We start from the raw sequence: 18,070 nt of genomic DNA, 5'->3' as shown, positions 1-18,070 counted from the left end.
TGAACCTGTGGAATTCTCTACTACAGAGAGCTGTTGGGGCCAGTTCGCTAGAAATATTCAAGAGGGAGTTGGGTGTGCCCCTTGTGGCTCAAGTGATCAAGGAGTATGGAGAGAAAACAGGCGTGACATACTGAGATTGCATGATCAGCCATGGTCATATTGAATGGTGGGGCAGGCTCGAGGGACCGAATGGCTGACTCCCACGACTATTTTCTATGTTTGTATGTAATTAGTACTTCAAATTATGGGTAAGAGATATAGGTCACAAGTAAGGAAGAACTTTTCATGCGCTGAATCAAAATGACCTGGAACTCACTGCCAGTGTGGGTGGTGGAAACAGGGAAGATGAATGATTTCAAAGGAAAAATGATATTTGAAGGAAACAAATATAGAGAGCCATAGGGGATTGGGGAAATGGGTGAATGATTGCATTTCTATACAGAGATCTGGCACAGACTTCATAGGGTAAATGACATTCTTCCATGCTTTAGATGAACCCACTATTGAAAGTGGAGTCGCAGGTAGATAGGATAGTGAAGAAGGCGTTTGGTATGCTTTCCTTTACTGGTCAGAGCATTGAGTACAGGAGTTGGGAGGTCATGTTGCGGCTGTACAGGACATTGGTTATGGTCTCCTTCCTATCAGAAAGATGTTGTGAAATTTGAAAGGTTCAGAAAAGATTCACATGGATGTGGCCAGGATTGGAGCATTTGAGCTCTAAGGAGAGACTGGGGCTGTTTTTCCTAGAGCATCGGAGGCTGAGGGGTGACCTTATAGAGGTTTACAAAATCATGAAGGGTATGGATAGGGTAAATAGAAAAAGTCTTTTCCCTGGTGTGGGGGAGTCCAGAACTAGAGGGCATAGGTTTAGGGTGAGAGGGAAAGAAATAAAAGTGACCTAAGGGGCAACTTTTTCATGCAGAGGGTAGTGCGTGTATGGAATAGGCTGCCAGAGGAAGTGGTGGAGGCTGGTACAATTGCAACATTTAAGAGGCACTTGGAAAGGTATATGAATAGGAAAGTTGTGGAGTGATATGGGCTGGGTGCTGGCAGGTGGGACTAGATTGGATTGGGCTATCTGGTCGGCATGGATGAGTTGGACTGAAGGGTCTGTTTCTGTTCTGTACATCTCTATGACTCTGTGACTCTACAATTAAACATATAGCTGGAGATGAAGCTCAAATTGGGTAAAAGTTATTTTTTGGCATCGTGGATCTGTTCACTGAAAGTAAGGTTTATGTCAGATTTTTAGTGGCAGACACATTCAAGGCCACTATTTTCCAGTCTATTGTGTTCCACTCAGTCATACCTAGTTTTTCCCTGACCTCACCTTTTCCTACTATGTGTATCTTTTCAAACTCTGCCAATGTTTGCGAGTGTGGGCGCTTCAGTTTATCACTTTCACAATAAAGATCCAAGACGTGCATCTTTACCCCATCCAGCCCCTGGTTCGGACCTGCCTGGAGCTGAGTGCCAAGCAGATTTCTTGCCATAGTAACAGGAACACCTGCAAGAGGAGACAGTGGGTCAGGATGGTGTCTCATTATATCAAGTACAAACAGTTAGTAACATGGAGTGAAAATGTACCTTCCCTACCGCCTTCTCCCCTTACACACACAGAACAAACTTACGAACAACAGCACACTTCCACTGATGATATGGTAATGCAAGCCCAAATGTCTATCTGAACAAAAAGAATGACTCAATTGCTACTCTAAGGAAGCTCTGGGACATTACCCAGGGGTTTACAAGATACTGTTCCCTTTGGTATTTACAATGACTTCTCTCTTTTACTATCATTATTTGCTGTTTCAAGGCCTGAAGGATATTCTACAGGGAGCATGGTTCCTCTATCTCACAATGAAGTTACCTGTGACTGCAGCCACCTCCACAGTTCATTCTGGAGGGAAAGCACGTGGTATCTGTTCCAATTCCACTTTGTTCAGACAATGGGACATGTGCAGATCGGGTGAGACTGAGAACAATGTTTAAGTGCGCTTTTTCTCAGCAGTCATTGAACTATGGCCTGAAATCTCTAATTGCGGCAGCATGAAGTCAACAATGTAAGTATGAAGTTGAAATGCATGAAGGACATTTCCCTGGAGTAGGGGAGTCCAGAACTAGAGGGCATAGGTTTAGGGTGAGAGGGGAAAAATTTAAAAGAGACCTAAGGGACAACTTTTCCACGCAGAGGGTGGTACATGTATGGAATGAGCTGCCAGAGGAAGTGGTGGAGGCTGGTACAATTACAATATTTAAAAGGCACCTGGATGGGTATATGAATAGGAAGGGTTTAGAGGGATATGGGCCAAGTGCTGGCAAATGGGACTAGATTAGGTTAGGATATCTGGTCGGCGTGGACGAGTTGGACCGAAGGGTCTATTTCCGTGTTGTACATATCAATGCTCTATGACTCGACATTGAGGTACAATATCACATTTACATAATTACATTTTTTTTTCAGTAAATCAAAACTATTAGTACTTTGTATCCTTCTGATTACAGTGAACAGGTCCCGATCTAGAACAGTCAGAAGCAAATGTATTATAAAATATTTTTTTCTTTACTTATTCATAGAATGAGGGCGTCACTGGCTAGGCTGCATTTATGGCCATCCCTAATTGCCCAGAGGGCAGTTAAGAGTCAACCCCATTGCTGTAGGTCTGGAGTCCCATGTAGGTAAGGATGGCAGTTTTCTTCCCTAAAGGACATTAGTGAACCAGATGGCTTTTTCCAACAGTCAACAATGGATTGATGGTCATCATTATCCCCTTACTGAATTCATATTCCACCATCTGCTGTGGCAGGATTTGAACCCAGGTTCCCAGAACATTTATCTGGGTCACCAGTCCAGTGATAATACCACTAGAGCATTGCCTCCCCTAAATGCCCAGCAATTCTCCAGAAAGACTGGCATCCTTCAGGAAACCAATTCCTTTCCAAGAGTAGCCTCAGACAGAAGGTCACATTTCTATCAACATGTGAATCTGACAAAAACAGATGCTGTTGTTTCATGTCTGCGTACCCTTTAATAGGGCACAATCCCCTGGATGCCATCTGCTTCACTTTCTCTGTCAATTGCAATGGGGATCTACATCTGGAAGCCCTGTGAACTCAAAACAAACAGAGACCTAACATAAATAATCTCACTCCTTGGTCCATCATCACCACCGCCACCTCCAAACCATGTGATTTCACCTTTCTGCTGAGTGGGGAGGAAGGGAAAGCTGATGAACAACAGGCTGTGCAAAGCCTTGGTTGATAGTTCCTGTGGCTAGAGTTGGGTCAATTGTCACATCCCAGCTGGTGATTTTCAGCACATACTGCAGGTCAAACCTGGGCTCTTCCTGCCTCTAAGGCCTACTGTCTCACCAAGGTGAGTTTTCAATTGCTCAAGATTGCATGTTCTCCTGGTGTCTGTGTGGGTTTCCTCTGGTTGGTCTGGTTTCCTCCCACAAATGTGCAAGTTAGGTGGATTGGCAATGCTAATGGGAAATACAGGATTAGGGTAGGGGTGAGTCTGGGTGGGATGCTCTTCAGAAGATCAGTGTGGATTCAATGGGCCGAATGGCCTGCTTCCCCCACCTTAGAGATTCTATGATTCTACGATAAACATTAACAAGCTTCCTTGTGGGTTTTTTTTCTCACCAGGGAATTTTTCAAACTGGTATCCATCTCTCACTGTACACGGTGTAGCCTCCCAACCTGCCAGTACTGGTCCAATAAGAACTCACCCTGTGCCTAATTTTAATCATCAGAGAACACACAGATGCCTAATGACGCTAAGGAGTTACTTAACGAGATGCAAAGATTGAAATCATAATCCAGTTGAATGCAGCAGATGCTGTGGGAATAACATCACAAGTCTTTGAGCAGCTCATAGTGCAATGGGAATAATCATTAGCTTTAGTCAATAATTTACTGCCAGAACATGTTGAAACAGAATCGATTTTGGGTTTATCCCACTGCTGTTAATGAAAGTGAACTTGCGGGAGGTCTGCTAATAGCATGAAACATTTCTTAGGCTTTACCATCTTGGCCATTTAACCAATATTAATCAACTGAGAACTGCAGCTATAAGTGCTAAAAATTAATTGAGCAGTAAATATATATCAAGTCCATCAGCATTAATACTGTGGTGTGGAGAAACTGTATAAGTGCTGATCAATTATCTCACTGACCTGCAAAACTTCTTTTTGGAATGATTTGTCAAATCACGCTGCCTTCACATCAGATCACACAAGCATAGTTTTGATGTGAAGTTTAAATTCATTTGCAAAGATTCTCAACTCCAAAGTAAATCAGAGACTCCATCACACATCAACTCTTACTGTTGGTTCCCAGATTAAACGGGTCCCCAGTAGTGCATTCAGGCTAGATTTATCCTCCAAAAACATATCAGTGCAAGACCAAATCACGAATCTAATGTAAATACACCTTTATTGTCATAGATTTATGAGGTATTTAAATGGAGATCTTCTCACATAGATAAATATGTCACTGCTTACAATATGTAATTAATATTACTGTATAATGAGCACCAATTATGGAGAGTTTGTTGTAGTTGAGCAAAATATTAACAGCTTGTTTGGCAAAAACCAGTTAGCTATTTCCTTTATGAACGTTGGAGTTAATTATTGCCTTGAGTTCTGATTCTCCAGGTAAATAATTAAAAGATTCCTCGTGTAATTCCTCAGTGAGGTTCTCCTGCTTGTGCAGCTGGCTAAATTCTAGAAAGCCTAACACAGTCAGGCTAGTAAACTGGCAGATCATAGGCAGCTATACAGAATTGCTATAGTGAGGTGAAAGTAAAAGTGATTGAAATACTTGACAGGGAAGGCAGAACCTATACTTCAGAAGTATAGTCTTTCAGTAGAACCCTGAAAGGTCACATATCATGAACTCTATTTTTCTCTTTACAGGTGCTACCTGGCCTGATGTGTTTCCAACAGTTTCTACTTTTAGTTTGGATTTTCAGCTCTCTGCAGTATTTTGCTGCAATGAGAATCATGAATCCACAATATTCTTGTCTCTTGTAAAATTTTGTTCACTTGCGCTATCCTTTGGAGGCACTCATATCACTGTGGTACAATTCCAGGGCCAGAAGTGGAATGTTTATCTAGAACATAATGAATGACTTGGGTAATGAAGCTTCTTTTAGCCAAAATATTGCAGGTAAGCAATCTGTCGCCAATGGGAGATGGATCACAGGTAGTGCAATGGGGGACCCCTAGTAGCTAGTGATCCAAACCCTACCTAATCTTAACCTTTTGGATTAAAGAGGGAGAAAAGTTTAAGACTCAACTTCTGTCTGCTGTTGTAACCAGGGCAGTGAATGCTCCAGCTGGCTGGCTGGATCAATCAATGCTGTAGGCACACAATGATAATGATACACATGACACACATGGCAGCCAAAGCTAGACAGGCATTGTGATGAGCTACAGATAGAAACAGAAGAACTGCGGAGAAGCCAGAGGAGCTAAAATGACAAAAGCACTAAATTTCAATCAGCCAAATCCCAACAATAAAGACATTTGTACCATGACATATGTTTATTGTTTATTCAGCCACAGTATGATGGACGGTTCAGAAATGGTAGTTAATTCAGGTACATAAAGAAGTAATGCACAAAAATGAGTGTCAGTGAGAGGAAGATTATGTCAGGTTTGAAGGAACAGTATAACAAAAGGGCACCAGTCAATTGCAATCATTAGAGAAGTGACTCCAATCACAGGCATCAGATATACTAACCAATCTACTGTGATGATAGTTACTTTAAATAACTCAAATGTCACAATCATTTATGCTAACAATGGAATAGAGCTGAGTGTCTTGTTATAATATCAACAAGGTGGTTGTGGGAAAGAAATTTATCAGATTGACCTTGCACTCATCAGGACCTGTGATGACTGATACCATACTGCAATTTCTACACAGAATGAATGAGAGATACTACACAGAGTAAATGAGAGATACTACACAGAGTGAAGGAGAGATACTCCACAGAGTGAAGGAGAGATACTACACAGAATGAAGGAGAGATATTACGCAGAGTGAAGGAGAGATACTACACAGAGTGAATGAGAGATACTACACAGAGTGAAGGAGAGATATTACACAGAGTGAAGGAGAGATACTACACAGAGTGAAGGAGAGATACTACACAGAGTGAATGAGAGATACTGCACAGAGTGAAGGAGAGATACTACACAGAGTGAATGAGAGATATTACACAGAGTGAATGAGAGATACTACACAGAGTGAAGGAGAGATACTATACAGAGTGAAGGAGAGATACTACACAGAGTGAAGGAGAGATATTACACAGAGTAAAGGAGAGATACTACACAGAGTGAATGAGAGATACTCCACAGAGTGAAGGAGAGATACTACACAGAGTGAAGGAGAGATATTACACAGAGTGAAGGAGAGGTACTACACAGAGTGAATGAGAGATACTACACAGAGTGAAGGAGAGATACTGCACAGAGTGAAGGAGAGATACTATACAGAGTGAATGAGAGATACTGCACAGAGTGAAGGAGAGATACTACACAGAGTGAATGAGAGATACTACACAGAGTGAAGGAGAGATACTATACAGAGTGAAGGAGAGATACTACACAGAGTGAATGAGAGATACTACACAGAGTGAAGGAGAGATACTACACAGAGTGAAGGAGAGATACTATACAGAGTGAAGGAGAGATACTACACAGAGTGAATGAGAGATACTACACAGAGTGAAGGAGAGATACTATACAGAGTGAAGGAGAGATACTACACAGAGTGAATGAGAGATACTACACAGAGTGAAGGAGAGATACTACACAGAGTGAAATAGTAACTGAATGGATGTGTCAAACACTTCAGTTAACCACCTAAGTTAACTTCAGATGAACTCAAAATATATCCAGCTCTACAGAAGTCTTTTAACTGGCCGATCAACAAAAAAGACATATCTTTTGTAAAATAAAATATAGAAATTATCTTTCCACATTAGAAGATTATGAATGAAGCAGAAGACCAAACTGGTCATGAGATGCAAGTGAACAAATTATTAACAATGAACCAATTAAAAATGCTAACAAAACAAGGGAGAATAGGATTGAATTTATAAGAAACATGCATTGTGTTAATTGTATGTAAATTGTGTTTAATTGTGTACACATATAGGGCATTAATTGGAGTTTCCTCCTGAAGACATTGCAGTAGTGTCCATGTCTCTGGGTCAGAAGGTTTGAGTTCAAGTTCAGCCTGCCTCAGGGGTGTGGTGTCATAACACATCCAAACAGTTTGATTAAGAATAATTTTGAAGGGACCCTTGTGATGCAGTGGCAGTGTCCCTGTGTCTGGGCTAGAAGACCTGGGTTCAACATCCACCTCAGGATGTGATTGCCATAAAGGTATACCACTACACATCCAAATAGGCTGATATAGATTTATTTTAAGGGCTAGTTTCTCAGTTAATTTGTTATGTGTAATTGACTTTCGTGTTGGTTTCACTAAATTGGGGGATGTGGGATTAAGTTAGGAAACTTTTGCCGTAATATTTCACTACTCAATAACTGTAAGACTGAGTAAAGATTAGGTTCAGCTTCATTCTTCAACTAGCTTTCCAGACCAGATCATAAGGATCCCGGTTAGGCCACATTGATGTATGGTCCACAATTCTGACCTCCCTGCAATAAAAAAAACCATAAAAGCAGGAAGCATTGGAAGATTATGGTCATCTAGAAAGATTGAAGAGGATTAGGGATTTATTATTGTGTAAAGCAAAGAAGTAGATGTGGCCGAATGGAACCTGTTAAGATTAGAACAGGTTTGAGAGGTAGCTATGGAGATTATGTGGGAGAATCCAAACCCAATGGCGATCAATTTAAGCTATTAACACCAAAAATCCATTAGCAAATAAACAGAAATCTCTTTACTCAAAGTGGATAGTATGTGGAACAATATTGGTGAGGCAAACAGCTTAGATCTTTCAAAAGGACACTGTGCAAGTACATGAGAGTAAGTGCAATTGAAAGATATGTTTCAAAGCTGAGGTGAGATAGGTTGAGTAGTAGAATGATCATAGACTGTAAAAACAGCAACAGAATAATTGGGCTGAACAGAACATTTTTGTGCTCTTTATATAATTTTATTTAAAACTTGAATTCTGTCATATATTTTAATGACTGATCATAGATGGATTTACAACTAATTTAATTGATAACATTTAGAAAGGTTGACAATGTTAAGGTAGTTTAGCTGAATCACTATAAATCACATGCAGGAATATACATGTAGTGATTGGAATCAGGGTCAGGTGGATCTCATTGACTTGATTGGTGTTGTTAACCTGGCCCAATCAGGGAGCTCTGGCTGTCGGATATAAACAGGAGATTAAGGAAGGAAAAAAAACAGACGATTCAGAAGGTGTCCTCAGCCTAGGAACTGACTTTGAGCTGGCTGGTCAGAGCCTATGTACCATGCGCATGTAAATAAAGGGTTACCTGGTGACAGGATACCGGCCTCTGTGCAGTTATTTCAATATCCAACTCCACAGGAAGGAGTGGAATAGAAGGGGAAGCAAAGTTAATTTGATGTCAAATAAAAATTCAAGGTCAGAGTTGGATTGTCACACTTCAGTATCACCAACGATGGTCAATAAAATCATATTAAGGGTGACCTTATCGAGGTTTAGAAAATCATGAGGGGCACGGATAGGATAAATAGATGACGTTTTTCCCGGCACTGGCGGAGTCCAGAACTAGAGGGCATAGGTTTAGGGTGAGAGGGGAAAGACATAAAAGAGACGTAAGAAGCAACTTTTTCACTCAGAGGGTGGTACGTGTATGGAATGAGTTGCCAGAGGAAGTGGTGGGGGCTGGTACAATTGCAACATTTAAAAGGCATTTGGATGGGTATATGAATAGGAAGGGTTTGGAGGGATATGGGCCAGGTACTGGCAGGTGGACTAGATTGGGTTGGAATATCTGGTCGGCATGGACAAGTTAGACCGAATGGTCTGTTTCATGCTGTACATCCCTATGACACTATGACATTGTGAGTTGGAATTGTGATTTCAGATCCCTAAGTTTGTCTTATGTGAAAAGATGAATATCTCAAACTAACATATCATGAAACATTATAAGTAAATATATAAGTGACTTGTTTTTCAAAATTTTTAATTTAGTCATTCAGAAACTTATAATTTTAAAAATCCTGAAGAACTCAAAAAAACTGATCTGTCCAATTTCAGAGAAAAGGTAATTCAAATGCTGAAAATTTAAAAATATGATTCTGAAATAATTGAGGGGGAAATTTGTGCAACTCTTAAAGATGAGAACATTTTGGGACTGTAACTGAAGTCATTAGGAAACAAACATAATAAGCAAGGGAAAGCTGTTCTTTATATTCAGTAAATGAATAATTTCCATTAGTATGGATTACATAGGCAAGATTGTGCGACTCATCCAAACCTCACAACTCCGAATATTCCAATGGGTCAGCTGGTATGTATTTTCCATTCATAGAAAATTACAGTGCAGTACATGCCCTTCGGCCCTCAATGTTGCGCAGACCTGTCATACCAATCTGAAGCCCATCTAACCTACACTATTCCATGTACGTCCAAATGCTTGTCCAATATGACTTAAACATACTTAAAGTTGGCGAATCTACTACCGTTGCAGGCAAAGCATTCCATACCCTTACCACTCTCTGAGTAAAGAAACTACCTCTGACATCTGTCCTATATCTATCACCCCTCAATTTAAAGCTATGCCCCCTCGTGCTCGCCGTCACCATTCTTGGAAAAAGGCTCTCCCTGTCCACCCCATCTAGCCCTCTGATTATCTTATATGTCTCTGTTAAGTCACCTCTCAACCTTCTTCTCTCTAACGAAAACAGCCTTAAGTCCCTCAGCCTTTCCTCGTAAGACCTTCCCTCCGTACCAGGCAACATCCTAGTAAATCTCCTCTGCACCCTTTCCAAAGCTTCCACATTCTTCTTATAATGCGGTGACCAGAACTGTACACAATACTCCAAGTGCAGCCATACTAGAGTTTTGTACAGCTGTAGCATAACCTCATGGTTCCAGAACTCAATCCCTCTATTAATAAAAGCTAAAACACTGTATGCCTTCTCAACAACCCTGTCAACCTGGGTGGCAACTTTCAAGGATCTGTGTACCTGGACACCGAGATCTCTCTGCTCATCTGTACTACCAAGAATCTTACCATTAGCCCAGTACTTTGCATCCCTTATATCATTTGAGAAAGCAAAATAAAGGAAAGCCAGATAGGATTTATACATGGAATATATCATGGGAAAGCCCTTAAATTGGGTTTTATCAAACATATCTTTACATTAACTATAGATATCCTTGGAAAATTCTGGATCAACTACACGAGGATTAAAAATAACTTCTTATTTGTAAATGACTAATTGGATATGTATGTGAAGAGGGAAAATTTGCAGGATTTGAGGAAAAGTGCTGGGGGTGGAGTGTGACTCACTCTCACAGAGGACCAGCTTGAATACAAAACAAATGACCTCTTTCTGTGTTGCAGTCATTCTATCGTTCTATATGTGTTTCATGTTACATCTGCACCTTGCGTCTGTTTCTGTAGCTGTTGCTTTGTTTCTTGAAACAGGTCACAAGCCTATCACCAGCATGGCACTACTCATCAATTAAATATGGCTAATCAGAAGGTTTGCTTCCTGCCATAGGAAGACTGAAAAGATTAACAAATTGATAGCCAATCCCCTTGGCCATGTAATGAAAGCACTTTCTGTGGTCATTGAGGCCCAGAGTAGGACTTGAACCTAGAGGCAGGAACATTTTTCACTCTGCCACAGAGACCTCCTCTAGGATAGGACTTGTATAGTATGCAATTATTAAACAATATTATATCTGCAATTTACCTGTCAGCATTTTCAGTTCCCTTTTGACCACCTCCAAGTCTGAAGTCACTAAGGCTGTACAGCCCAGGAAATCCATGCTGGCATTTGATTTCTCTCCATCCAAGTGCTTGGTCACCAGGTTATTGAAAAACCTGCGCAGTGCCATATGTTCATGCACTGAAGCTGGTGTAAGTGTCTGAGTTTCTCCAGCACCACAGATGTGAACTGCATCTTGTTGATTATGAGGAATGAAGGCGATGGATTTGACTTTCTTTCCATTTAAAGCTTCAGCAACCTGCGTTAGGATAGAGTCCAGTGTGGAGGACTCATATACATAATTCACTACAGTCACGTATGGCCACGACACTTCTGTAACATCAGAACAAAGTCTAACTTTATCACAGATTATTAAAAGCCTAGGAGTGGATAAACCCTGTGTGACATCCGATCCAACAGGGCTTTGCCCCTCTGTATAGTTTCCTTCAGTTATCTGTTGATCAGAGTAATTTCCACCTTGGCTAGATCTGGCGCTGTGTGTTTCCTCCACTCCAGGTCTACCTGTATTCTTTCTTCTTTTATGCTCCTTTGGATTATTCGAACATGGTTCAACCTTGCTATCAGATGAATCTGAAATAACCCCACTGTCTGTCTGCATTGAATATCTCCTTATGTTGTGGCCAGGATTGACAGTTGTACCACTCATTTTGGACTATTAAGCAGTGCACCAGGGCTCAGTGATATTTCTGGAAGGGATTTCTGCTCAGGTTTGAATGGTGCGTCACCACAATGTATTGTTTTCCAGGTTTTGGGATCAGCATTCCAACACTGACCCTAAACTTTGTGCTGTGAAGTGTCAACTGTTTGTTAAATCTTCCTGAAGTCATTGGCAGTAGCATCCTTGTCTCCAATGTGGGATGTGAACTGTACAAAGCTTCTGCAGTTTCATCTGCTGCTGGGACATCAAAATCCTCTTTAGACTGGGGAGGGAATAAAGGAGAAGCTGCCCTTCATTTCTTTCAAATGGAAACATATTTTCTATTAAGAAGAAAAACATCAATAAATTTAGAAATTCAGATTTGCTGAAGATTGTTCAATTAAATTGTTAAATGTACCTTCAAACGTACCCTTAGAAAATAAAAACAACTTCTTGTAAAGTGTTCAATTATCAACTGAAATAATTTTACACGTACTTTAATATCTCTGAAAAGAGGAAAGTGAGAAAAACAACATACCATTGAGACATTTTAAACTCTGTGAGAGCTATGTTTGCCAAAGACCGGAACTAAAACTATTCGACAATGAGGAAAAACTGAAGATGCTGAGGCTTTTTCTTCATTAAAAGACAAAGTTCACCTGAGAGTTGAAAAACAGCAATGGTTTTAATAGGGTAGACATCGGGAAGGTTCAATCTACGTATAAAGTGATTTAAAAACCAAGGGCCACACACACAAGACAGTCACGAATAATCCAACAGGGAATTCACAAGAAACCTACCCCAGAGGATAGTTAGATCTGACACACCTAGAGAAGTGAATGCAAATATCAAAAGTGAACAGTCTAGATTAGGCTGTGAGAGTGAATAAGGATGGTGATTGGACCAGATATCGTGTGGGAGGAGTCCCTGGACAGAATATTCGCAGAACTACAGCAATTGGCCTCAATGGCGTTTCTATGATGAAAACATGATGAAATTCGATATCTGTCCTGGAGTTTCTCTAACATTTGCTCTCTCCTTCAGCATCAAGTTTCTCCAGAGGCTGTCCATATCTTGCTGGTTAATGCTCCAGCTAAGTATGAAACAGTCCGTTCCACAAATTCTAGTGTGAAGCACTAACCAGTGCTAAATAACCAATAGCTCCAGCTTTGCTCAGGCATTCGCGATTTTTTTCACTCTAACCTTACTGTGCCTGCTCTTCTAACCTTGTGTTCTTGTTTTCAGCACTCACCAATCCTTTTTCCGCCGCTTCTTCCTGTAAAACAAGAACTGCACTCAGCAAGTACTTTGCACCCATTGCATTTCGCTGACTTCTTGTTTTTTTTCTCCGACAAACTTCAGGGGAGTTGCTCTAAACTTGGGAAAGGGGAAAGGAAACAGGGAGCTGTCCTTGAAGTCAGCAGAGCCGCAGCCGAAAGCGTCCCCTGTTGCTATTGGAAACCCCGGCTGGGTCTGAGAGCTGCTGCCAATCACAGTCGGGGTGTGTGGCCTGCACTGGGGATTGAGACATTGGGCTCTGAGGGGTAGACAACACTGAAGAGCTCCCAGCCCAAATATTGCCCTTTTGCCTGCCCCGGTACCCCAACTTTGGAGGTACAGACAGAAAACTTCAGGAATTCCTTCGACAAATAAAAAAAAAGTGGATTCTGGATGAGTGATGCTGGAAGAGCACAGCAGTTCAGGCAGCATCCAAGGAGCAGCGAAATCGACGTTTCGGGCAAAAGCCCTTCATCAGGAATACAGGCAGAGAGACTGAAGCGTGGAGAGATAAGCTGGAGGAGGGTGAGGAGAGAGTAGCATAGAGTACAATGGGTGTGGGGGGGGGGGAGATGAAGGTGATAGGTCAGGGAGGAGAGGGTGGAGTGGATAGGTGGAAAAGGAGCTAGGCAGGTCGGACAAGTCAGTTAAATGAGGTGGTCGCATAAATCTAAAGCTCAAACATCTCAGACGTAAGGAAAGATTTGGGTTTATACAGCACATTTCATGACCACCAGATGTCCCAAAGTGCTTTACACCGATGGAATACTTTCGATGTGGATTCTTGAATTGGCTGTCATGTGAGAATCATGCTCAAAAATAGCAGTGTCATAATGAACAGATATTCTGCTTTTGTGATGTTAATTGACAGATAAATATGGACTAGGGCACTCGGGATAACTCCTCTATGCTTATCTTCTTCAAAACAGTGCTGTGGGATATTTTACAAGGGCTCTAGCCCGAAACGTCGAATTTCCTGTTCCTTGGATGCTGCCTAACCTGCTGTGCTTTAACCAGCAACACATTTTCAGCTCTGATCTCCAGCATCTGCAGACCTCACTTTTTACTCGAATATTTTACATCCAGCCAAGAAAGTAAAGACAGGGCTTTGTTTAAAATCTCATTCAAAAGATGATATGGAACTCTGACAGTGCAGCACTCCCTCAGAAGTGTCAGCTTTGAATGCTTACTGAAACACTGGAGTGGGAACTGAACATGAAATTCTCTGGTTCATAAGTGAAATTGCTGCCATCTGAGTGTCTTTGGCAGTGATAAGGGGTGCATTTGTTTTGTGGGGCAAGGGGAGCAGGAATTATTTCAATATATTTTTGGTTTGTCCTTTCAGATTATGGCAATTCTGTAGGATATACAGGTGCAAGGATTATTATTAATCACAAGAACCCTTATTTCTGAAAGGAATCATAATTCTAACAATTGCTGTAAACCAGTGTCTCTGGTGCATTAGGAGATATGTTCTGTCAGTAAAGAACAAATTGGGCTGAGTCTAGGTTTGACAGCATTGCCCTTGGTGACAAATGTTCTCTTTTGCATTCAGTTAATCATCGATTATACACAATTTATAAAAGACCTGCCCTACAGCTGACTAATGCTCTATGTGTTTTGTACCTTTTGGTTAACAATAATTGTGAGCATTGTTGCTTTCTTCTCTCAAGAGAATGTTAGATGGAAATTATAGTTCAAAATGTAATGACTGTCCCCACTGTCCTGATATAGTATTTATGCCACATATGTCTCAAACCACTCTTACTTCACCTAACTCAATTTGTATTTACTCTATTCAACTCTCCTTCATGTATTTATTTACTCATCTAATGCCCCGGAAACTATATTTTTCCCCTTATCAATATGTCTTAGGCCACAGCATAGTCATAAAGGTGAGATCACACTTAGGATGCTGTGCTCTGTTTTCCTTGGTTGAAGAGTTTAGAACGAAGAAACATATTCTCAGGAAAAAGGATGGCCTGAGTTTGCATCCAAAGAATATTTTATCTGATGTGGCAGATGTTACCTCCTGTAACATAAAAGCTGAGTGTGAATATAGTGGCATTGAAGAATTCAACAGAAGTTTATTACAACCAACCACTGTACAAACATTACATTCCTTAGACACTTAATTGGGGAAATATTAAGCTACTATTTTACAACAGAGAAGTATGCTTTCAGACAATTATCAGGCTTCAAGTGATCTGAGTTAATATGGAGAATGAGACCTTTATATCTTCAGCTCACATACTACGATGCAGTGGTGAAATAATGAGTCATCTCTTAAAAGTATATTGACATACTTACCAAAACACATAACACTACAGATGTACATTACTGTTTATAGGCAGATGTTGGTAACAATTAAGCTAACAATTCAACCTTCAATTAAATGCTTTCGAGTTTTAATAATTCATACTGATCCAGTGATTGTATGCCCATCTGGAGTGGTATATAATGTTCTGTGTCATATTTGGTCGACAACTTGGTTGTGTTGCTGTTACTTGTTACCACCCAATATCACCACATAATATCCACCCTCAATGCTGTTTCTCACTCATCACGCATGGTTGGTTTACAGAATCTCCGAGAGAAGATTGACGCATCCATCAAGAGACCCGGTCCAGGTGGGAATTGATCTCGGTCATGCTGCAAAAACATGACTGATAGATAGATTGAGCAACTTGGGCAGCGTGTCAGAGGGGCGGAGCAACGGCCCGTGGCCTTGGAAACTGCTGCTGAGTCATCCGTGGGTCAGGTCCAGGTTCTAGAGTGGCCAGTCCAGACCCTGGAGGAACATATCGATGACCTCGAAAATCAAGGTCATCGGAAAAATATTCGGTTGCTGGGCCTTCCCAAGTGGGAGAAGGAAGGTCAGCTTGTAGATTTCCTGGAGCAATGGCTCCCACAGCTTTTGAAACTGGAGTCAGAGTTGGGCACGGTGTGGGTGGAGAGGGCCCACCAGGTTGCTGTACACAGGCCTGGGTCGGACCAGCGCCCCCGCCCAGTTCTAGAGTGACTTCAATACTACAGGGAAAAAAATTGTTGCTGGAGGCCTCCAGAGTCTTGGGGAAGGATCCCCGTGCCATAATGTACAAGGGCACCATGCTAACGTTGTTTCAGGACTTCTCTCCAGTTGTGATCTGCAAGAGGGGGGCATTTGATGAAGTGAAGAAGCATCTGAGAGACTTAAATATTCAATATTCCATGCGATATCCCAGCAACGCTGCGCTTCAGTCATGGAGGATCTGTATATAACTTTGGATCACTGGAAAAAGTAAAAGAATTCCTGGACGCTCTCAAATAGACTGCGGGACTTGAATTATATGGCCAACAACTTTATTTTACCCTCCCTTTGTCTCTCTTTCTTCTTCTCTCCCTCTTTCTTTTCTCCATCTTTCCTTGGTATGGGGGTTGTTCCTTATTCTTTCTTTGGTTTCTTATTTATGGCTCGTGTGGTTTATTTAATTATTGGGGGATGTCTCTGAGTAAGTTTTTATTCTCTTACTTAGTTGCTTAATACTTGCTGGGCTTGTAATTTTGTAATCTTTAATATTTTTATCTTGTGTTGTTTTGTTAAGCATATCTAGGTGATGGGGGGGGGGGGGGAGATGGGTGGGTTGCCCACTTTAACTCCTGTTTTATAAGATACTGGAATTTATTTACTCTATTTTGTAATGCCTGGGCCGAGGGTGGGGCTCTAGCTGGGAGAGGTTATGGCGGGGTTATTGGAAGGTAATAGTGCCCCCTGTGAGCAAGGGGGAAAGTTTCCCTTCAAATATGCTTTATCTTATTTTTATTTAGGAGTAGTTTTTTGTTGTTTTGATTTAACTGTTTTAAAGAGCTTTTTTTTATATGTGAATTGATTTTGGTTGGTATTCAATGTCTTTTGGGTGGGGTTCTTCCTCCTGTGGGGGTCTTGGGCTTGCTTGGATGATCATGGCTAGCCATTCGTTTAGGTGGTGCACCTGGAACGTCAAGGGAAGCCATTTGCCAATTAAAAGGAAAAAAAGTTATTAAGTCTTAAAAAAGAAAGGGTTGATGTACCTCTTTTATAGGAGAGACCTCTACTTGATAAGGAACACTCGAAGCTGCATCAGGGTGGCTTTGACCAGGTGCTCTTCTCCTCTTTCAGCCCAAAAAGTGGGGAGTAGTCATTCTTATTTGGAAGAATCTTCCCTTCCAAATGCTAAGTCAGATAAAAGATGAGTCTGGGTGGTATATATTGATTAAAGCCCGAGTACATGGAGAGGAATATGGGATTTTGAATCTTTTTGTCCTCCAGTACACCATTTTAAGTTTGTAATAGAAGCGTTCACTAAGTTGATGGCTCTCGGGGTCCGCCATAAAAGTATAAGGGGAGATTTTAATTGTATCATTGACCCAGATACGAACAGGATACCGAGGAGCTCTGCGGGTATACCTTTAAGATCTAGGCAGCTGGCAGATCTGAATAGGGAGTTGGGATTGGTAGATTTGTGGAGGTGTTTCCATCCTGAGGTTACGAACTTTACTTTCTATTCTAACCTACACAAGTGCCATACCAGAATTGACATGTTTTTTGTCCCCTCGACCCTTTTGAACTCAATATTGTTGTGTAAAATAGGTAATATAACTATTTTTGACCATGCCGCAGTTTATATGGAGATTAAGACTAGTGATGATGGGATAGGTCCCTGACATTGGCGTATGGACCCTTTTTTATTGAAGAATAACAAGTTCATAAAATATTTTTTGCAGGAATTTAAAACCTTCTGGAATATCAACTCAGGTACGGCCAGTAAACCCTCGATGATGTGGGAGACTGTAAAGGCATATGTGCGAGGCTAGGTTATTTCATGTTCTGCAACCCAGAAAAGACAAAAGGGAGAGCAACAGCGTCTGCTTGAGGCTTGCCTAAAGGTGGCTGAGAAGCGTATATTGAAAGGCCTTCCATTACTAAATGGATCACAGCCCTTAGGGTTATTCAAACAGCACTTATTCAAACAGCAAAGTGGGAGATATTATTCACGAAGCAGAGATTACTTGAATACAGTGATAAGCCTGACAGGTATCTAGCTTACCTTGCCAGAAAGAAAAAGACTCCCAAGCCATTACTTCTATTAGAGACAGTGCTGGTACCCTGACATGCAATCATAAAAAGATCAATGCAGCCTTTAGGAAGTATTACTTTAAATTGTATAAGTCGCAGGACTGTGAGGA

General features: G+C 41.1%; 1 protein-coding gene across 1 annotated transcript in view; it reads right to left on the bottom strand.

Annotated features, from left to right (window-relative positions):
* The window catches only part of LOC132834193 (uncharacterized), a 94,035-nt gene extending 78,060 nt beyond the window's left edge, over nt 1–15,975 (bottom strand). The window contains exons 1-3 of the mRNA XM_060852860.1: nt 15,831–15,975; nt 10,915–11,262; nt 1,331–1,507 (exon numbers count right to left, since the gene is read on the bottom strand). Coding sequence (XP_060708843.1) covers nt 1,331–1,507; nt 10,915–11,262; nt 15,831–15,975 — 670 coding nt within the window. The remainder of the gene's footprint in view (nt 1–1,330; nt 1,508–10,914; nt 11,263–15,830) is intronic.
* Nucleotides 15,976–18,070: the final 2,095 nt, after the last annotated feature.

Source organism: Hemiscyllium ocellatum, chromosome 39, assembly GCF_020745735.1.
Source record: "Hemiscyllium ocellatum isolate sHemOce1 chromosome 39, sHemOce1.pat.X.cur, whole genome shotgun sequence".
NCBI lineage: Eukaryota > Metazoa > Chordata > Chondrichthyes > Orectolobiformes > Hemiscylliidae > Hemiscyllium > Hemiscyllium ocellatum.
Note: the sequence above shows the minus strand (reverse complement) of the source record. Positions and strands in the feature narration are given on the sequence as shown.